The following is a 15997-nucleotide window of genomic DNA, read 5'->3' on the forward strand; positions in this document are numbered from 1 at the left end:
TTTCACATTTCTGGCAATGCTGTGTAATAGAAGTTGAATTAATCTAGCCTACAATTTATGACTTGTTTATTTGCTTTACTTGCTTCTACAAGCAAGTCAGTGCATTCAATGGGTTGTTTTAGAGTTATTAGGGTCTATAAATTCATTGTGACAATATATAACAATGCCTTGAGATTTTTTTTTTTTTAAAGTACTTTGAATACTTAAGTTTTTTTTTTTTAAATCAAGTACCCCAGTACTATAACTCAACTAATAATTTGACTCCAATCTTTCATTTGTATTAGAGTAATGTTTGGCCAAGGTTATCTATACTTTGACTTATGTAATAGAGTTGTGTATTTAGGCCCAATCCCAGCATAGTTATACTAGCTGGCGTGTTATCGTAATGTGAAAAGTCTGACAATTTTGCAGAACAGGACAGATGACAGACGCCAGATATGGCAAGCTAGCTAGCTAACAAGCAACCAGACGATGGTAACATTAGCTCTGTATGAACTTTTTTCCCCATCTCTTGCTCAGTGGTAGCCATGGCGACGTCTACCCCTCGCTGGCAAGTCAGCATCTGAAATCCCTTGCTCCGAAGGGCTAGTTTCATACCCACTACCCCTCATTATGCCCCCTACCCCTGCACGCAAAAAGGAACTGGGACACCACGATCCCTCTCGGGAACGTGCATGTAGCCTGTCAGCGGTGTAGTGTGTACAGAAGGGCCTTCTGTACACACAGGGCCTTCTGTACACACTACACCGCTGACAGGCTACATGCGCATTCCCCATATCCTCTAAAAGAAAGGAGAATCAATCTTATTAAGTATTTATTCCAGAATGACACCATATTGTAGACATATGAGTGTGCACTTTACTCACACTCCTCTGTTTTCTTAATTTACAGGGGCATATACAGTTAATGCATGCATGAAATTCCCCCTCCCCTAAAATGTTGATTAAAAAAATATAAATAAAAAGAATGCCACTCTACAACTGGTGACCACGCACTGCTGTCCATAAGGGTGTAAAAACATGCAAAATCTGGTACAAAAATGAAATGGTCTGGAAACAAAACAGTATAACAAAACACATGTGGGACGTCTGAAATGCAGAACAAAGTGTTCAGCTCTTTAATGGAGTCCATCATCTTAACCCTCCTGTAATAATGAGCCACATTCACATTCCACTCTGCTGGAGCTAGAAAGTACACCGAACGTCTGAGCTTTGGAAAGTGATATCATCATGAATCACTCCAGACAAACACGGACCGTCGTTTTCATGTAATAACGCATATATGATTCACGTGTAATGAAAAATAAATGGAGGCAGAGGGTATGAATATCTTTCCGGTGCATTACAGGAAAGATACCCATAATTGAATCCATAAATAAGCCTGTTTGTGGTAATGCAGCTCCCTGCTTTTGGAGCTACACTAATCCCAGCGTCTAGGTCTTACAGTCAGGATAAATAAATCCATGTGTTGTGTCTATTATGTTACCAATATGATGTCATGATTAAAGCAAGACACCACAGAGCCCAGCCAACACTTGAGGTGACCGGTCTTTAGACCTCTCTGCTCGGTCTTAAGTCCACACTTAAGTTATCTTCCTGTCCTCTTCCTCCCGTTTGTCATTTAAGAGTGCTCTCCAACCTTCAGATGTGATATGTACTTTACTGGCTTGCCCTTTGGATGACTTGCCAGGAACCCTCAGTGGCCTAACATTCTTCGGAATTTGTCCCAGGTGTGGACTGTGACCAGAGAGGTGAAATTCATGCACCATCACTCAGATTGATTGCCTCCTTCCTGCTCTGGCGCTTCTCTCAAGCCGCCGGCTGGAGCTGCACCAGAGAAAAATGGTGGCATATATGAAGACCATCCCTCTCAGTAGCGATGAGTGAGGAAAAGCAGACCCGACCACCGCCACTGCCCTCTTCAACCCCAAGCTTTTTTCAGTGTTGTCATTGGCTGTGTTAGACAGGCACCCTCATGCACGCCATTTCTGTGAAAATGTATCTTCTCTCAATCGTGAACTCCTCTCATGGCTTTGATTACAAGTTATTACCCTTCACTATCTCAGGAGCCATTTATCATTTGTGGGACCTGTGAGATCACTTCCTATCCCGAGCCTTTACTGCCTTGTAACTGTCAAGCAGCACTCCACCTCACCTTGCATTCATTGTAGTCCAGCCTTTGGTGCAGCAAAGAGAAAAACAGCAGACTTTTTTTTTTTTTTAAATTATTATTTCTAGCCCATTCGAGCTGGAAAGTACTGACAAAAGTTGCCTATCATTATTCACTCTAAAATTGTTATAGTTTTGTTTTTAGTGTCGGTACAACAATCACATAGCATGTTATACCTAAGTTTTCTCCAAAATTCACAAACTATTGTCACTGATTGATCTGTATGACCACTATGGAATGTCTTATATGGATTTCATTTATTTATTTTATTTTGACATTGTATGGTATTTTATTGTACTATGAACTATGAACTAATGAGTTGTGTCCTTAATAAAGTCTGAATTGAAAAACAAAACAAACATGTTAGCAGTAATTCTTATAGAATAAAAATGCAAAAATGTTTGAAATGAATGCAAGCAACCTACGCAAATTCAGTCAGTGTGTGTAGGCTAGCGTTGACTTACTTAATCTATAGACCAGAGAATCAGTTCATTCAGTTGAAAGCTGTCATGAGAGGAAACAACTTAAGTCAGGATATGCAACAGTTCAACGAATGATGTTAGTGAAGAAACTTGGACTGTCAAGAAATTCCATCTACAAAAAGGAAGTCATCAAGAAAAGAAAATCATGGATTTCTAAAGGGGGACAATTGCAGAACATAATTCTGCAAGTCCTGATATATATTGTTTTCTTTGCTTAAAAACTGAATTAGCTTACTTATTTTACTGTATTGACTAATATTGTCTTTCATGTGGTCACTTATTTCATTCACTGTCTTTCAATTGTATTTGTGGTTTGGCAACATATTTTAAATGCCATGCCAGTAAAGCTGGTTGAATTGAACTGAATTGAATTGAACTGAATTGAATTGGGAGAGATGGGCACTTCAGTGGTCTTTGTTTCAGTTACGGAAATTATATAAACCAGTAGAAAATGTGAATAAAAACACTCCTCAACTTAAAAATGTTACATATGAAAGCTTTAAATTCAGTGGTTAATTGAGTTCAACTTTCCTCATCATCTCCTTAAGGGATTTACCAACGGACACATTGGTGTCCTGTACAGGCATTGTGTTGACACTGATGTGTAACATGAGGGACTAAAAGGCATCTGATCTTGATAAAATAATATGAGAAAACAAAACAAACAATTTTAAATTAGTTATATATATTCTTAAAAATGTTCAGACTACACCACACCCCGATTAAAGCGAAACACAGTTTTCTGAGTTGGCACCTTTGCTTTTTAAGTTGTATTAGAGCCTGTCACTATTACTATTGCTTTTAAAGCCTTTAATATTACCAGTTGAATTGCTTGAGAAGAGCCAACATACATATATCATATCATATGGTATCATATCAGTGGAAATGAATTCTTACACTTTACAACTTTGTGACAAGTAGGTGTGTATAAGTTGCAAAAGTATCAAGAAAACCTGGACTTCATTCATTTGTTCCAGAAAAATTCGAGACTCTACTAAATAATAAATGGATGAATTATTAAAAAAAGTTTCACCCCGAGTTAGATCAGTGCTTAGAGTGTTATAGCAACAAGGGAGACTGAAAAAATGAACTACCCCGGTAAATACAAAACCTCTTATTCTCGTCTTTTCATTACTGAAGAGTCAAATGATTCGTCAGACAAGTGCTGCTTTTATTTAGATACTCGGAATCATGTTGTTTCTTAACTCAGGTTTTCTCCTGTTCACAAAAGCCACGGCAGTGTAGCCTGTAGGCTGCGCTGGAAAGAAAAGTGGAACAGGCAACTTGAGGATTTGGAGAGATGCCGAGATGTGAAGTGACAGGAGAGAGCTCTCGGCTCTGTGCGGGACGCCAGCAAACTGGCGCCGGGTCCGCCTTAATTACCAGATCCATGCATCCACACCTCATCAGAAACACTCACAGTTTTCAAAGATTGATGAGAAAATAAGAATCTTTTTTTCTTCTTCTTTTTTTGTCACCACAGGAGAAAAAGAATTCCATAGATTTAGACACATTTCGAGATCATATTGACTGTCATTTAGGGAAAATCTGAAAATCATCACCATTATATTATTAATAATAACAACAACAATAATAATAATAATTATTATTATTATTATTAATAATAATAATAATAATAATAATATATTCGCACATAATAAGCCAATAAAAGAGATGAGTTTTTACTCCTGATTTCATGTAAAATATAAAATAAGTGATAAATTAAAGCGTCAACCTACAACTATTCTCAATATTACTCGTCACTGTTACGGTATAAAAGTTGGTAAAAGTACTTGTAATCATTCATTCATGCTGTGCTACTTAATGCAGTGTGTGCATGCTGTCTAATCCATTAAAATCCACAGCTCTCTCTGTTGAAACCACGCCCCGCACACTCTGTAATTGGTACAGACAGTGAAAGCTATTTGGCACATTGGTGTAACGTGCCGGGCCGACAGACTTGTGACAGTGTGGATATCATCTCCTTGCCTCTCTATGTCCACACATGCCACTGCAGTTGTTACCAAGCTTTGCGCATGGTCCCAAAGTGCGCTGTCCTCTCCATGTTGGATCTACCTACCAGCGGATACATAAAGGACCATCCTTGCCTTGGTTTGCCCAACTGTCTGGAAACTATTGGGAAATTTGCATTCCCTCATTTGATCTCTCGGCCATGCTAGAAAACTCACAAACTCTTCTTGCTGCAATTCGGATGTAGACGCCCGCGCGCCTGCAGCAGCAAGTGGGCTGAGACTTTGTAACATCGACCTGTCAGATCGGATGCCCCGATGAGAGATCCAGTTGACACAGCGGCTGCCATGGCTTACCATCCTTTCCAAACTCATCGACCAGGTGCCTTGCCCTTGTCAGCCTTCTTTACCACCGCTCAGCCCTCGTTTTTCCCCGCGCTGCCTTTCCCAGACGTCGCCTCTCTGTCCGAGCCTCTGCCGGAGCAGGCTGCCTCTGACGCAGCGCTGAGGCGCCACCGTCAGCCGGTTCACCCGCAGTCCTTGAAGAGCCTGCAGCCAGAGGACGGGCTGGAAGATGACCCGAAAGTCACTCTGGAGTCAAAGAATTTATGGAATGAATTTCACAAAATGGGAACTGAGATGGTTATTACAAAATCAGGAAGGTACGTGAACTGTGCGTATTGGCTCCTAATTAAATACTCAAAAGTGTCATTATGGGACCTGAAACGCCATCAGTTTATATCAAGGTCCAAAAAGATATTACATTTCTTTATTATAGGATCAGTGTCTATTATGCTTTTTATAGGATTAACCCTTCTTAGGTCGGGGCCCTTTACTCACTTTACAAGGGTCAAGTTCAGTCCCTGCTTAATCACTAAAAATAGTCAGAAAAAAATCCTATTCCCACTGCGAACAGAGGTTTAAATCTTACCAATTTCATCTTTATATTAATGGGAGAAAATGCCAACAAAATGGAAAACAGTTGGAAGATCCTTGCATGCAAAAAGTCCAAATTAAAGTTTTTTAACACTGATGTTTCGTTAATCCTCTGCTGCAGGCGGATGTTCCCGGCGTTCAAAGTGCGGGTGGACGGGCTGGTTGCAGCAGCAAAGTACATCCTGCTGATGGACATCGTCGCAGTTGATGACTGCCGCTACAAGTTTCACAACTCCCACTGGGTGGTGGCTGGGAAAGCTGATCCGGAGATGCCAAAGCGCATGTACATCCATCCAGACAGCCCGTCCAAAGGAGAGCAGTGGATGAGCAAGCCCGTCGCTTTCCATAAACTGAAACTCACCAATAATATTTCGGATAAGCATGGATTTGTAAGTAGCAACAATTTGAATTTTCATGTAGGACTTATTATTGATTATTGAAAACTTTTTCATATTGAGCGATGATAACAAAAAAATACAGAACTTATGAGCCCATTCAAATTTATTTAACAATATTTTTAATTGTGCGTAATTCTAGTCAGTTGTGTCATATAGCCAACGACATTCATATTCTACTTTCTTTGTCTTTGTTTTTTTTAAGACTATTTTGAATTCAATGCATAAATACCAACCCAGATTTCATATTGTGAGAGCCAACGACATAATGAAGCTTCCATACAGCACCTTCCGGACTTACGTTTTCCCGGAGACGGAGTTCATCGCTGTCACTGCGTATCAGAATGAAAAGGTAACGCGCTTCCTCCCCCCTCCACACGCATTCACAGCAGACTTAAATCCAGTCGTTTGCCTGCATTATACCCAGAATGCACATGGCTGTAGTGCTGTGTATTTTATGTGTATGAAAAGTGAGAGAGAAACATGAGTCTGGTGAATGCTGGGCTGGTTTGGAGACTGAATTGGAGGCCTGAAAAAGATGCTCCAAAACGGAGACTTCATTAGTGCCACACATAAGCTTTCTATGATCTGTGCAGGGAGTTGTCTTTTTGCACTTACTAACATGCAGGTTTTTCTTTTTCTCCAAGATTACACAGCTTAAAATCGACAACAATCCCTTTGCCAAAGGATTTAGAGACACAGGAAATGGGAGACGAGAAAAGAGGTATTTGTTTTGCTATTAGAATTCATCATAATATTAAAAATATCTATATGTAGACCTAATTTCAATTCGTGATCTGCAGGAGTAAGCAGTTACCTATGTCGCTGCATGAGAGCCAAAGCAAAGCGGACCGGGACTGTGCTGATTCTGATGACTCAAGTGAGCAACCCAGCACCAGTGATCCCTTTTATTCTCCATGGGAGCTGGTGAGCAGCCCTCTGATTTCCACACCTACCTGTCAAGGTGGGTTAACTTACAGTTTATTATATCATCAAGCAGCCTTTATGCCAATGTTTCTGCGAACCAAAATGATTTCTAAAGGTCTAAATATTTAACATTACAGTCACTGAACAGATGCAATGTTCGTTTATATTTTACAAACCAATAAGCAGCAAACAAACCATGGTTTCCAGCTACTTTAAAGGTTGTACAGTAGCGACACTGTATATTGAAAAAGAGCAACAAAAACAAACAGATCTCTAAGAGCACTCCACTGATGTAGCATTGCATTCTCATAACATTATCATACTGGACAACTGACAGAAAACAGGGTCAAAACTGATGCAGCAGAACCGAAGATATTATCCTTTGTAGTCCATTCTTCTTCCTTGTTCTTTCCTCTCACATCTCCACCAAAAGTCTGGACTCATAACCTCATGTCTTTCTAACTCCACATCCCCACATTTCTCATTTTGAAACTTGTAGTCTTTAGCCAAAACTAACTCAAGTGGCATCACCTGACACAACTTATCACAGCTCCATCTGGAGCCACAAAAAGCTCTAATACAACTTCTTTACACAAAATGCAGTAGTTCTCCAGACCTATAAACTAAATCACACTTTGATGTGTAAATCTGTGATGTTCTCCTTTAAGATGATATGAATGATTCAGTTATTTTTTAGCAATGGAGGAAATTAACTAATTACAAATAATCACACAGATAAAAAATACACCATTCTAAATTTAATGTGGATCTTTAGTGGTTATTGTGTTTTCTTTTGCATGAATTAAAGAGTCATCCATCCATCCAGCCATCATTAGGCCTATTAGATTGCAGAAGTTAACAAACAAGTTTCACAGCAGACATTTGGTCTAGATAGATTTAGAAAACCACAGGTGGTACTAATAACATTGACAAAGGCTCTTATTCTATTCAAGCGTCCCAGTAAACCATGGCAATGTGACGGTGACAGTATGTGCAAAACTAGGACCCTATCTGCGACTGTGGGGCTGGTTTGTTTTAACCTTTTGGGTCGCTTTGTGTGTGTGTCATCATTGCAAAATCTGGTCCTGGAGACAATAGCAGCAGCGGGAACTACCACATTTTTAGTACTTTGCCAGGTGTTAATATGTCTGTCTGTGGACAGATTTTGTCACCATGACAGTGGTATAGTAAAATTCGCAGGTGTGTAGCTGAGGTCAAAATGAAGGCTGAGTTTTAAGATTGGTGGAGTCTGAGCAAGGGCACCGAAAGTAGGGGCACTGAAAGTTAGGGGTAGAAAGTTGGGAACGGTCCATTGGTCCCCCTACTTTACGTCCCTGGACCACTTTCATTTTAAGTTAAATCACTGTATCGTGGCTGGAGTGATCCCATAGTAAAATGGTCTCCTATTAATTTTCATTATGTACATCTGTGCTTTTCCGTTTTTGACATGTCAGCATGTGTCTTGTGAGAAATGCCTTATTGTTGACTCTCTAGGCATTAATGTCGCTGGAGTTGATGTATTCTTCGAAGATGAGATGGATCTTTCAAATCTTTTGTCATTATGCGCTACGTAAATGTGACAAAACAAATCTTAACTTGGGGTCTAGCTTTTCTACATATATCATATAATATATATCATAGCCTTTAGCAAGTAAGCTGACACTGAGTTATTTTTTTTGTCCCATTTTCATGGCCCTATTTTATTGAGGGGTCGGGGGGGATGGCGGGAAGTTTGTCAGATGTAGATCTTAACCTCAGTTCTCTGTGTGACTCAAATTTGGCAAAACACAGATGGTCTGCTTGAATGAATCGACTGTTCTGGCGCCTTGAGGTTACTCACAAATAAGCATTGTCTCGTTATAGCTCAAGATGTTTGCACTAAATCATCTCTGTCCCCACTGTATTCTTATAATACATAACAATAACACATTTAATGAATTTAACATTTTCTCCCACAGATGACAACATTGTTGGAAGCGATTCAGATATTGATCTTCAAGATGAGGACATTGCTGAAGCCAGTTGTTCTGGGACTGAACACATGAGTAAGAAGAGTGAGGAGACACTGCAGAACAAGCCTGCTCTCAGTAAGTGCGACGACGATCAGGACACAATGAAAGACAGAACACTGTTAAGAACATCAGATGATATGTACTCTACGGAGACTGACTCGTCAAAAAAGCACATGAGTGAAATCAGAGATGGGGTCCTGCCTATGATGTCCCAAACACAAAGTTTATCATCCCTCAGCTCTGGTCACCTTCAGACTTTGGATGGATGGAATGCGCACAGCCAACAGTTTCTTAAGTTCGGGGCACCTTTGTTATTTAACCCGGGACAGTTGTCAGCGAAGCCAGAGGGAATGGGACATCTTTTGTCGTCTTTGCCGGGAGTAAATAACCTGGAAAACGGAGGCCTGTCTTCTCAAAGCATCACCTCTCCCTCTCCCTTCATGTTTCACATGTCACAGCACATGCTGGCATCTCAGGTACGCTTCAGCAGGAGTACTCTATTTTAGTATTACACTTGTTAATCAGTTTCAAGATTTTGTAAGCTGTTGGTCCGTTCACACTCGCATATAAAAGCACTAAGCACATATTACTATAAACCATTTCCATTGGGACTTTTTCCATAAACACCATAAATGAAATTCCATTGACCTGTATTGGGATGGCTGCAGGCATTTTTAGAGATGATATCTCTCGCCCCTGACAATGAGATAGGAAAATGTAGATAAGAAAAATTGATAATTTGAGTGTACTGACCCTTTAAATTTTAATGGTATACTCCTCAGTGCTGGATCAATTAATGTTATCAGCCTCCAGCCAAAGCTATAGGAGCATGCTGTAATGAGCTCTAAGTACTTCTAATTCAAGGCAGCATGTACAATAAAAACAATACATTTTATTCATAGAGCACTTTTCATAGTACTTAAAGACACTTTACATTAGTTTGAAGTGATCATAAAATAGAATACACTGAAATGATTTTTATTAAAATTATTAATCTACAAAATTATGAAATTGTGCATATTTGAAATTATACCATGACAACTGAGATCCTCATACGTTTGGAAATTATATTTATTTTATGAAGATAAATAATTAATGCAAAGCCATTTCTGTTGGTGTCCCCTTGTAACAGCTTGCATGTCTATGAGTCGGGAGCATTTCAGCTGAGGCGTAACTTTACAGAGAAAAGTCATAAATAATATGCTGAATTTTGTGGAGCACTACCCTGGTAATTTTACAACCCCTGAGGTTCAGCTCCCGATCTGTTGTAGGTCAGGGACCGCAAGCCTGGATTAGAATATTAGTGTGACTGTAAAAAAATGTGATATCATTTGAGGCTGCAGCTGCAGATTTGCCCACTGTAACATTTGTCAGGTCAGATCTTTTTCCACCAGAAGTTCAACCCAGCTCCTCATGTGATATTTCCTGCCCAAACTTCAAATCAGCCTCTTATTACACCCTCTCCCAACACTGACCTCATTGGCCAAGTGGACCTCCCTTGTTTTGAACCACGGGACTGTCTGAATTTCTCCACTTGCTATGCAGTCCAAGCTGCAGAGTTTTAGGTTACAAAGCAATTTCTTCCACAACTCTTTTGCATCATCTTCTCCCCACTCAAAGGGTAAATTTGGTATATTTCAATCTGAACCCTGTTATTTTAATGTTTCAAATTGGTCCAGTATTAAGCGAGAGCATGGCACACAGCAGCAACAAAACTCTAACTTAACTATCCAGGGCGTCTTTGCATTGTCAATATAGATCTACCAAAAGTGCTTGTTTTTGCTACTAACATGTTCAAATTATTATTCTAAGTGTCTGACAACTTATGGAAAGCATCTATCCACAGATAAATATTTTTGTTTAAGAGTAAGGTCCTTCTTGTTTAACCAAAAACAACCCCAAAATCGCAGTCACCCATTCCACCAGACTCCATTTAGATAAACAGTAATTTTAGCATGAGCCAGCATATTTTGCAGTATTTTAAGTATACATTTTATACGTATATATATATATATATATATACACATATAGTATTCCTATAGAGATGGATATTTTTATTAAAGAGTAGGATTCCTTGTGTTTGACCAGAAACAGTCCTGAAATTACTATGTTCAAATCCACCAGACTCCATTTAAATAAACAGTAATTTTATCCTGTGAAAACACACTTCATTTGAAGTTGAAAGACACAAAATAAAACCAAGAAAAACCATCTTAGTTTGTCTTTCCACACTTCTGATAATTACCAACTCTGGTTTGGTTGAAATTAACCCTTAATTCACCCTGTTATATGTGAAACTATGCTGGCACTATACATGCTAAAATGATGTTTATTTAAATGGAGTCTGGTGGAATGGGTGATGACGATCCTACTCTTTAACACAAATGTTTATTTCTGGAGAGATGCTTTCCATAAGTTGTCAAACACATAGAATAATAAACTAAAATGTCAAATGCTTTTAGTGGACGTGCCCCAGGTGGTTACATTGCAGTTTGACTGGCCGGCTGCAGCACTTTCACTCAATACTGGACCAATGTCAAAAATTGCTGTTCACATTAGGTTTGCATTGAAAATACTGAACTTAGATTTAAAGGACTTTGATCTGAGGTGGCTGTGCTCTTGTTTCACAAATCTGTACATAAAAACCTAGGGGTGTCAGATAATGTATGGTATAGCAGGCCGACTTTTTGAATTAACCATTCTTTCCTTTTATACAGGGAATCTCATTATCACCCTTTGGAGGATTGTTCTCCTATCCATATGGCTACATGGCAGCACCAGCTCTCCCTACCTGTTCTGCAACCTCTACACTGGCCAGAAACCACTGTTTCCGCAGCTCTCGGCCTTGGTTACGATTCAGCCCTTATCAGATCCCCACCTCTGTCACCTCAAGCCAAAGCCTACTTACAAGCAGATCACCTTGCAGTTCAAATTCACAATCTGAGCTGTCCAAATCAGGGAGCAGAGAGGCAAGTCCAGTGTCTGACAATCACAGTCACAAAAGCAAGGCCAAGGGGAAGATTGCTCCGGCAAAGAACACTGATAAAGGTTCTTCAAATGAACTGCAGAAGACACATAATCCAGTTACAGGACTTGACAAACCACCTCCTCCACAATAGACTCTCCTCTGTCTTGCTTTTCATCCTACACATGATGGACACTGGGCGATGGACACAGACAAGTTCATGAAGTTGCACACAATAATCACCTAAAATATTTTGTCTGAAACTGCATGTGTTGCTGCTATTAAACTTGTTATTATATCATCAATAAATCGGCCTACTGGACACTGATTGGATGATTTGCAGGTCAAAAGATACCCAAACCTTTATGTTAACACCAGGCTTTATGATATTTACCAAATTCCATGTTTAAGTACAGTCATTTTGATGCTTCTAAAACAATGGCTATGTGTACAACAAGTTCCACCTCTTCAGCCAAATTTAGCCCAGTTTTCACGTAGACATCAGGATGTCTTTTGATCTGCATAAACACCAAATTAATAAGTACAGAAAATTCTATAGTAATAAAAAAAAACTATTAAAAAGATGCTCATTGAAATTCCTCTGGGGAGAATGAGCTATGCAATACTCAATGTCTAAAGTGGAATGCTCCAATGAAGGACAATAATGTGCTTTAAATGGAAATAAGACACATTTGTATTGCTTTATTCTGTATGACAGTGTAAATAATTTGTTTAAGTTTTCACTTACTGTATATAACCAAATCAATCAAAGCATTTTAAGACTGCATACTGTAACTGAGCACTGATAAACCTGCCATTGAGATATGAGGAAATTGTATCCCACTTATTCACAATTTCACATTTTGTTAATGTACCAAAGCTGCACCGAGGACTTGGAGGGAAAACTCAGGATTATTTTTTTCTTTTCTTTTCTTTTTTTTTTTTTTTTTTTTTACCAGCACTTATGAAAAATGTCTTTGGTAATCTGGCAGGTTATCTGCCAAATTATTCAGGTGATTTTGAGTATCTGTTTTTCACAATTTAAATAAAGATGTTACTCACAGTTCATGCAGTTGTCTCAGTATTTTCATGGTCACATATCTATATATCTATATATATATATATATATATATATATATATATATATATTTATTTATTTACTGAAACTGTCACTATATACATACAGCACTTAATGAAACAGATAATCTGTGAAAAAAGTCATATTTCTTTCCCTATCCATCCATCCATCATTGTGAACAAAAAACAACAAATCAGAGTCAAGGAGTCTCTAACCCAGCTATCAATCATGTCAGTCACTGGTCATGAACTGTGGTCAAACTTGGCAACGGTAATCAAATATGAATCAGAATTCTGTTACTGCTTTGCCTATTTTTCATCTCATCTCAAATATTTTTACAAACACATTTTGGTGTACTGTTTAGCTGTAAAATGAAAAACAGTTGGCTCTGGCTGATGGGTTGGGCTTGGTACCACAGCTGACTGTCTCAAACATGGCGGTCTGGTCACAAAGGTTCTCATTTTACAGCTAAACAGTACACTAAAATATGTTTCTGAAAACATTTGGGATGAGATGAGAAATAGGCAATGCAGTAACAGAATCCTGATTCATATTTGATCAATATTGCAAGTTTGGCAGTTTGACTGCAGTTCCTGGAGTGATTAACATGATTGACAACAGCTTTAGAGACTCCTCAGCTCTGACTGGTTGTTAGTGGTGCACTGTGTTTGATTCTAGTGAATGCTTTTTGAGGGTTTTTCTCCCATTCTGCCTCATTATATCTTTCAGAACATAGTGACATTTTCATAAAGTCACCAACTTTAGCTTTAACGATCCAAATGTCTGTGGTCAAAAACAGGTTACATGAGACATTACCTCTGCTGTCTCACCACCAGATACATCTGTCACAAAGTACAATCTGTAATTTGGTTTTCAGGATAATTTGGGATTGATTTCTCCACACAAGATGGCCCGAGTTCAGACCCTGACTGCCAAGCTTTTGTCTAGTTTCAGTTGGTGTTTAGATATTTGTAAAGCTGCTGTACATTGCACTGTAAATGTCTCAAAACATGTCTGCCTGCTGTGTTCAACACTGTTCAACCTGCTATTAGTGTTAGCATAGACCAAAATAAAGGTAACTCCTTCACAATGCATAACAAAGCTGTAAATATCAAAGCTCAACAGTATTCATTTGTAGTTATTTAATGTTAAACACCATCATAGATCAATGTCTGCACATAAATACATGCATGTATTATAAATGTCTCAAGAGCTGGACTGGATTCAAGATCTGGATTCCGTGACGCCAGCTCATCCGACAAGGATCAGGATCCGTCCATGTTTGGCCTAATCTTTTAAGTTCATTTGACTAAATTAGGCATTTTAATTGTTCCTCATAAAGGTGTTGTGGCAAAATCAGCCCTTGTGCTACCTTAACTGCCCTGTCCTAATTCTCCAAGTTGGTTTATGTTGCTGAAGAACTGTGCCCTGACCCTGGCTGCCCTCCTTACCACGTTAATACTCACTCTTGTTGTTTTCCTGCCACCCCAGAGAAGACATTGACGGACAAATGCATTAAGGCAAAGGTCGCTGTGGACCTAATAATCTTAATTCTGAAGTGATGGTTTTGGAAAGCAATCTCATGTTGGATACTTCTCGGAATTGCTGCTCCCTCTCTCCAGGAATCAAAAATGATCATGTTTTTAACAGGTGAATTAAAAAATGTGACACTAAAATATATCGTTTAAAAATCTAGAATTGCTTCTTCATTATATTGTTTGCCGAGGCTTTAAGCGCAGGCTGAAAGTGTTTCAGTGCAACAGCTGCTGCTGCCATGCCCTTGGCCATCGAGATGGTGGCTGAGCAATAAAGGTGAATGAGCGAGTCTGCGGTTCCTGTGCACTTCATTCCATATGCATGAGTGCAGCTCACTGCTGGCTAGGGCAATTCCCAAAACATCTCTGCTTGTGACAGCAAAGCTACACTTGAGTTGCTAATCCCTCTGCTGTACATCTGCTCAAGCTGCGCTGAAAAATACTTTTTCGGAATACATAAATGACATATTGACTTGTATAGTCGATGCAAGATGTTGTGAAATATTTCTTGGATATTTAGAAATGTATGACTTCTCCACACACTACAGTTTTCACACAGATTTGCAAACACATGTTCATGCAAACAGAGTAATGCAGTGCAGTGAGTAGTGCATGATGAGTATAGAGTTCATTAAGTGGAGCTGAGTATCTTATGATGAACACGTTATCTGAACATTATGAGGAAGGCCTCTGGTATATATGGAATAAAACAAAAGGAAATACTGCACAGAGGTCAGGGTTCACCATGGCACATTATAGCAATGGATACAGTGGGGTAAATTCTTTGTGGTCAGGCTGAAACACACCAAGGAGGCTAACAAAAGGCTGCTAGTTTTTTCCTGATGATGTGTCATTTGTCTACCTGACAGATGAAGAGAGGTGGATACTGCACTGCCATTATAAAAGACACACCTGTAAAACTGCTGAAAGGCACTCAAGGTCAATTATTAATTTTCAGTCCATTATGACTTCACTATTATTTTCCAAAACATTTTTAGGACCTTAAAGGAACTACTTTTTGAGTGATCCACTGAGATAGGGAAAGAGATGATACGTTAATGAGTTGCACAAGAAGAAGGTAGTTTTATATGTGCACAAAACTTTGAAAAAAGTGTGGCCATTAATGTAAGAGTCAGTGTTGTCTTTGCCATGGGAGAGTACTTAAAAATAAAACCACAAACTGCAGTGCTTGAATTATCAGTGCAAAACAGTCAAATGCCCTTATCAAGAGCAGTTTTGTTTCAACACTGGGAGAGACACATATAGAGCGGCAGTCATCAGTCAGTTAAATGATTTGTGGATCAACTGAAAATAATTAGCAACTATTTTGACAATCAAAAAAGAAAAAAAAAAGAAAGAAAAAGCCTCTTTGCCATACATGGATAAAACATACCATTTGAAGACATCCCCTTGGGCTCATAGAAAATTACAAAGCAGGGCAATTTTCCTTATTTCCTGGCATTTTATTGACAAAACATTTAACCGATTAACTGAGGAAATAATGTGTAAATTAACTGATAATGAAAAT

General features: G+C 38.9%; 1 protein-coding gene across 2 annotated transcripts; it reads left to right on the plus strand.

Moving 5' to 3' along the window:
* The first annotated feature begins 4503 nt into the window (after window positions 1-4503).
* LOC125898290 (T-box transcription factor TBX2b-like) lies at window positions 4504-12789 on the plus strand. 2 transcript variants are annotated; one of them, XM_049592058.1, is made up of 7 exons: window positions 4504-5283; window positions 5679-5946; window positions 6158-6304; window positions 6600-6676; window positions 6756-6916; window positions 8838-9367; window positions 11609-12789. In XM_049592058.1, exons 1-7 carry the CDS (start codon window positions 4940-4942, stop codon window positions 12008-12010), a joined length of 1929 nt encoding a protein of 642 aa, XP_049448015.1. In that variant the 5' UTR covers window positions 4504-4939; the 3' UTR covers window positions 12011-12789. The 2 variants fall into 2 exon arrangements, with proteins under 2 accessions (XP_049448015.1, XP_049448016.1); XM_049592059.1 differs by lacking the exon at window positions 11609-12789 and having other exon boundaries at window positions 6756-6879; window positions 8838-9000.
* The last annotated feature ends 3208 nt before the right edge of the window (window positions 12790-15997 follow it).

Source organism: Epinephelus fuscoguttatus, linkage group LG12, assembly GCF_011397635.1.
Source record: "Epinephelus fuscoguttatus linkage group LG12, E.fuscoguttatus.final_Chr_v1".
Taxonomy (NCBI): domain Eukaryota; kingdom Metazoa; phylum Chordata; class Actinopteri; order Perciformes; family Serranidae; genus Epinephelus; species Epinephelus fuscoguttatus.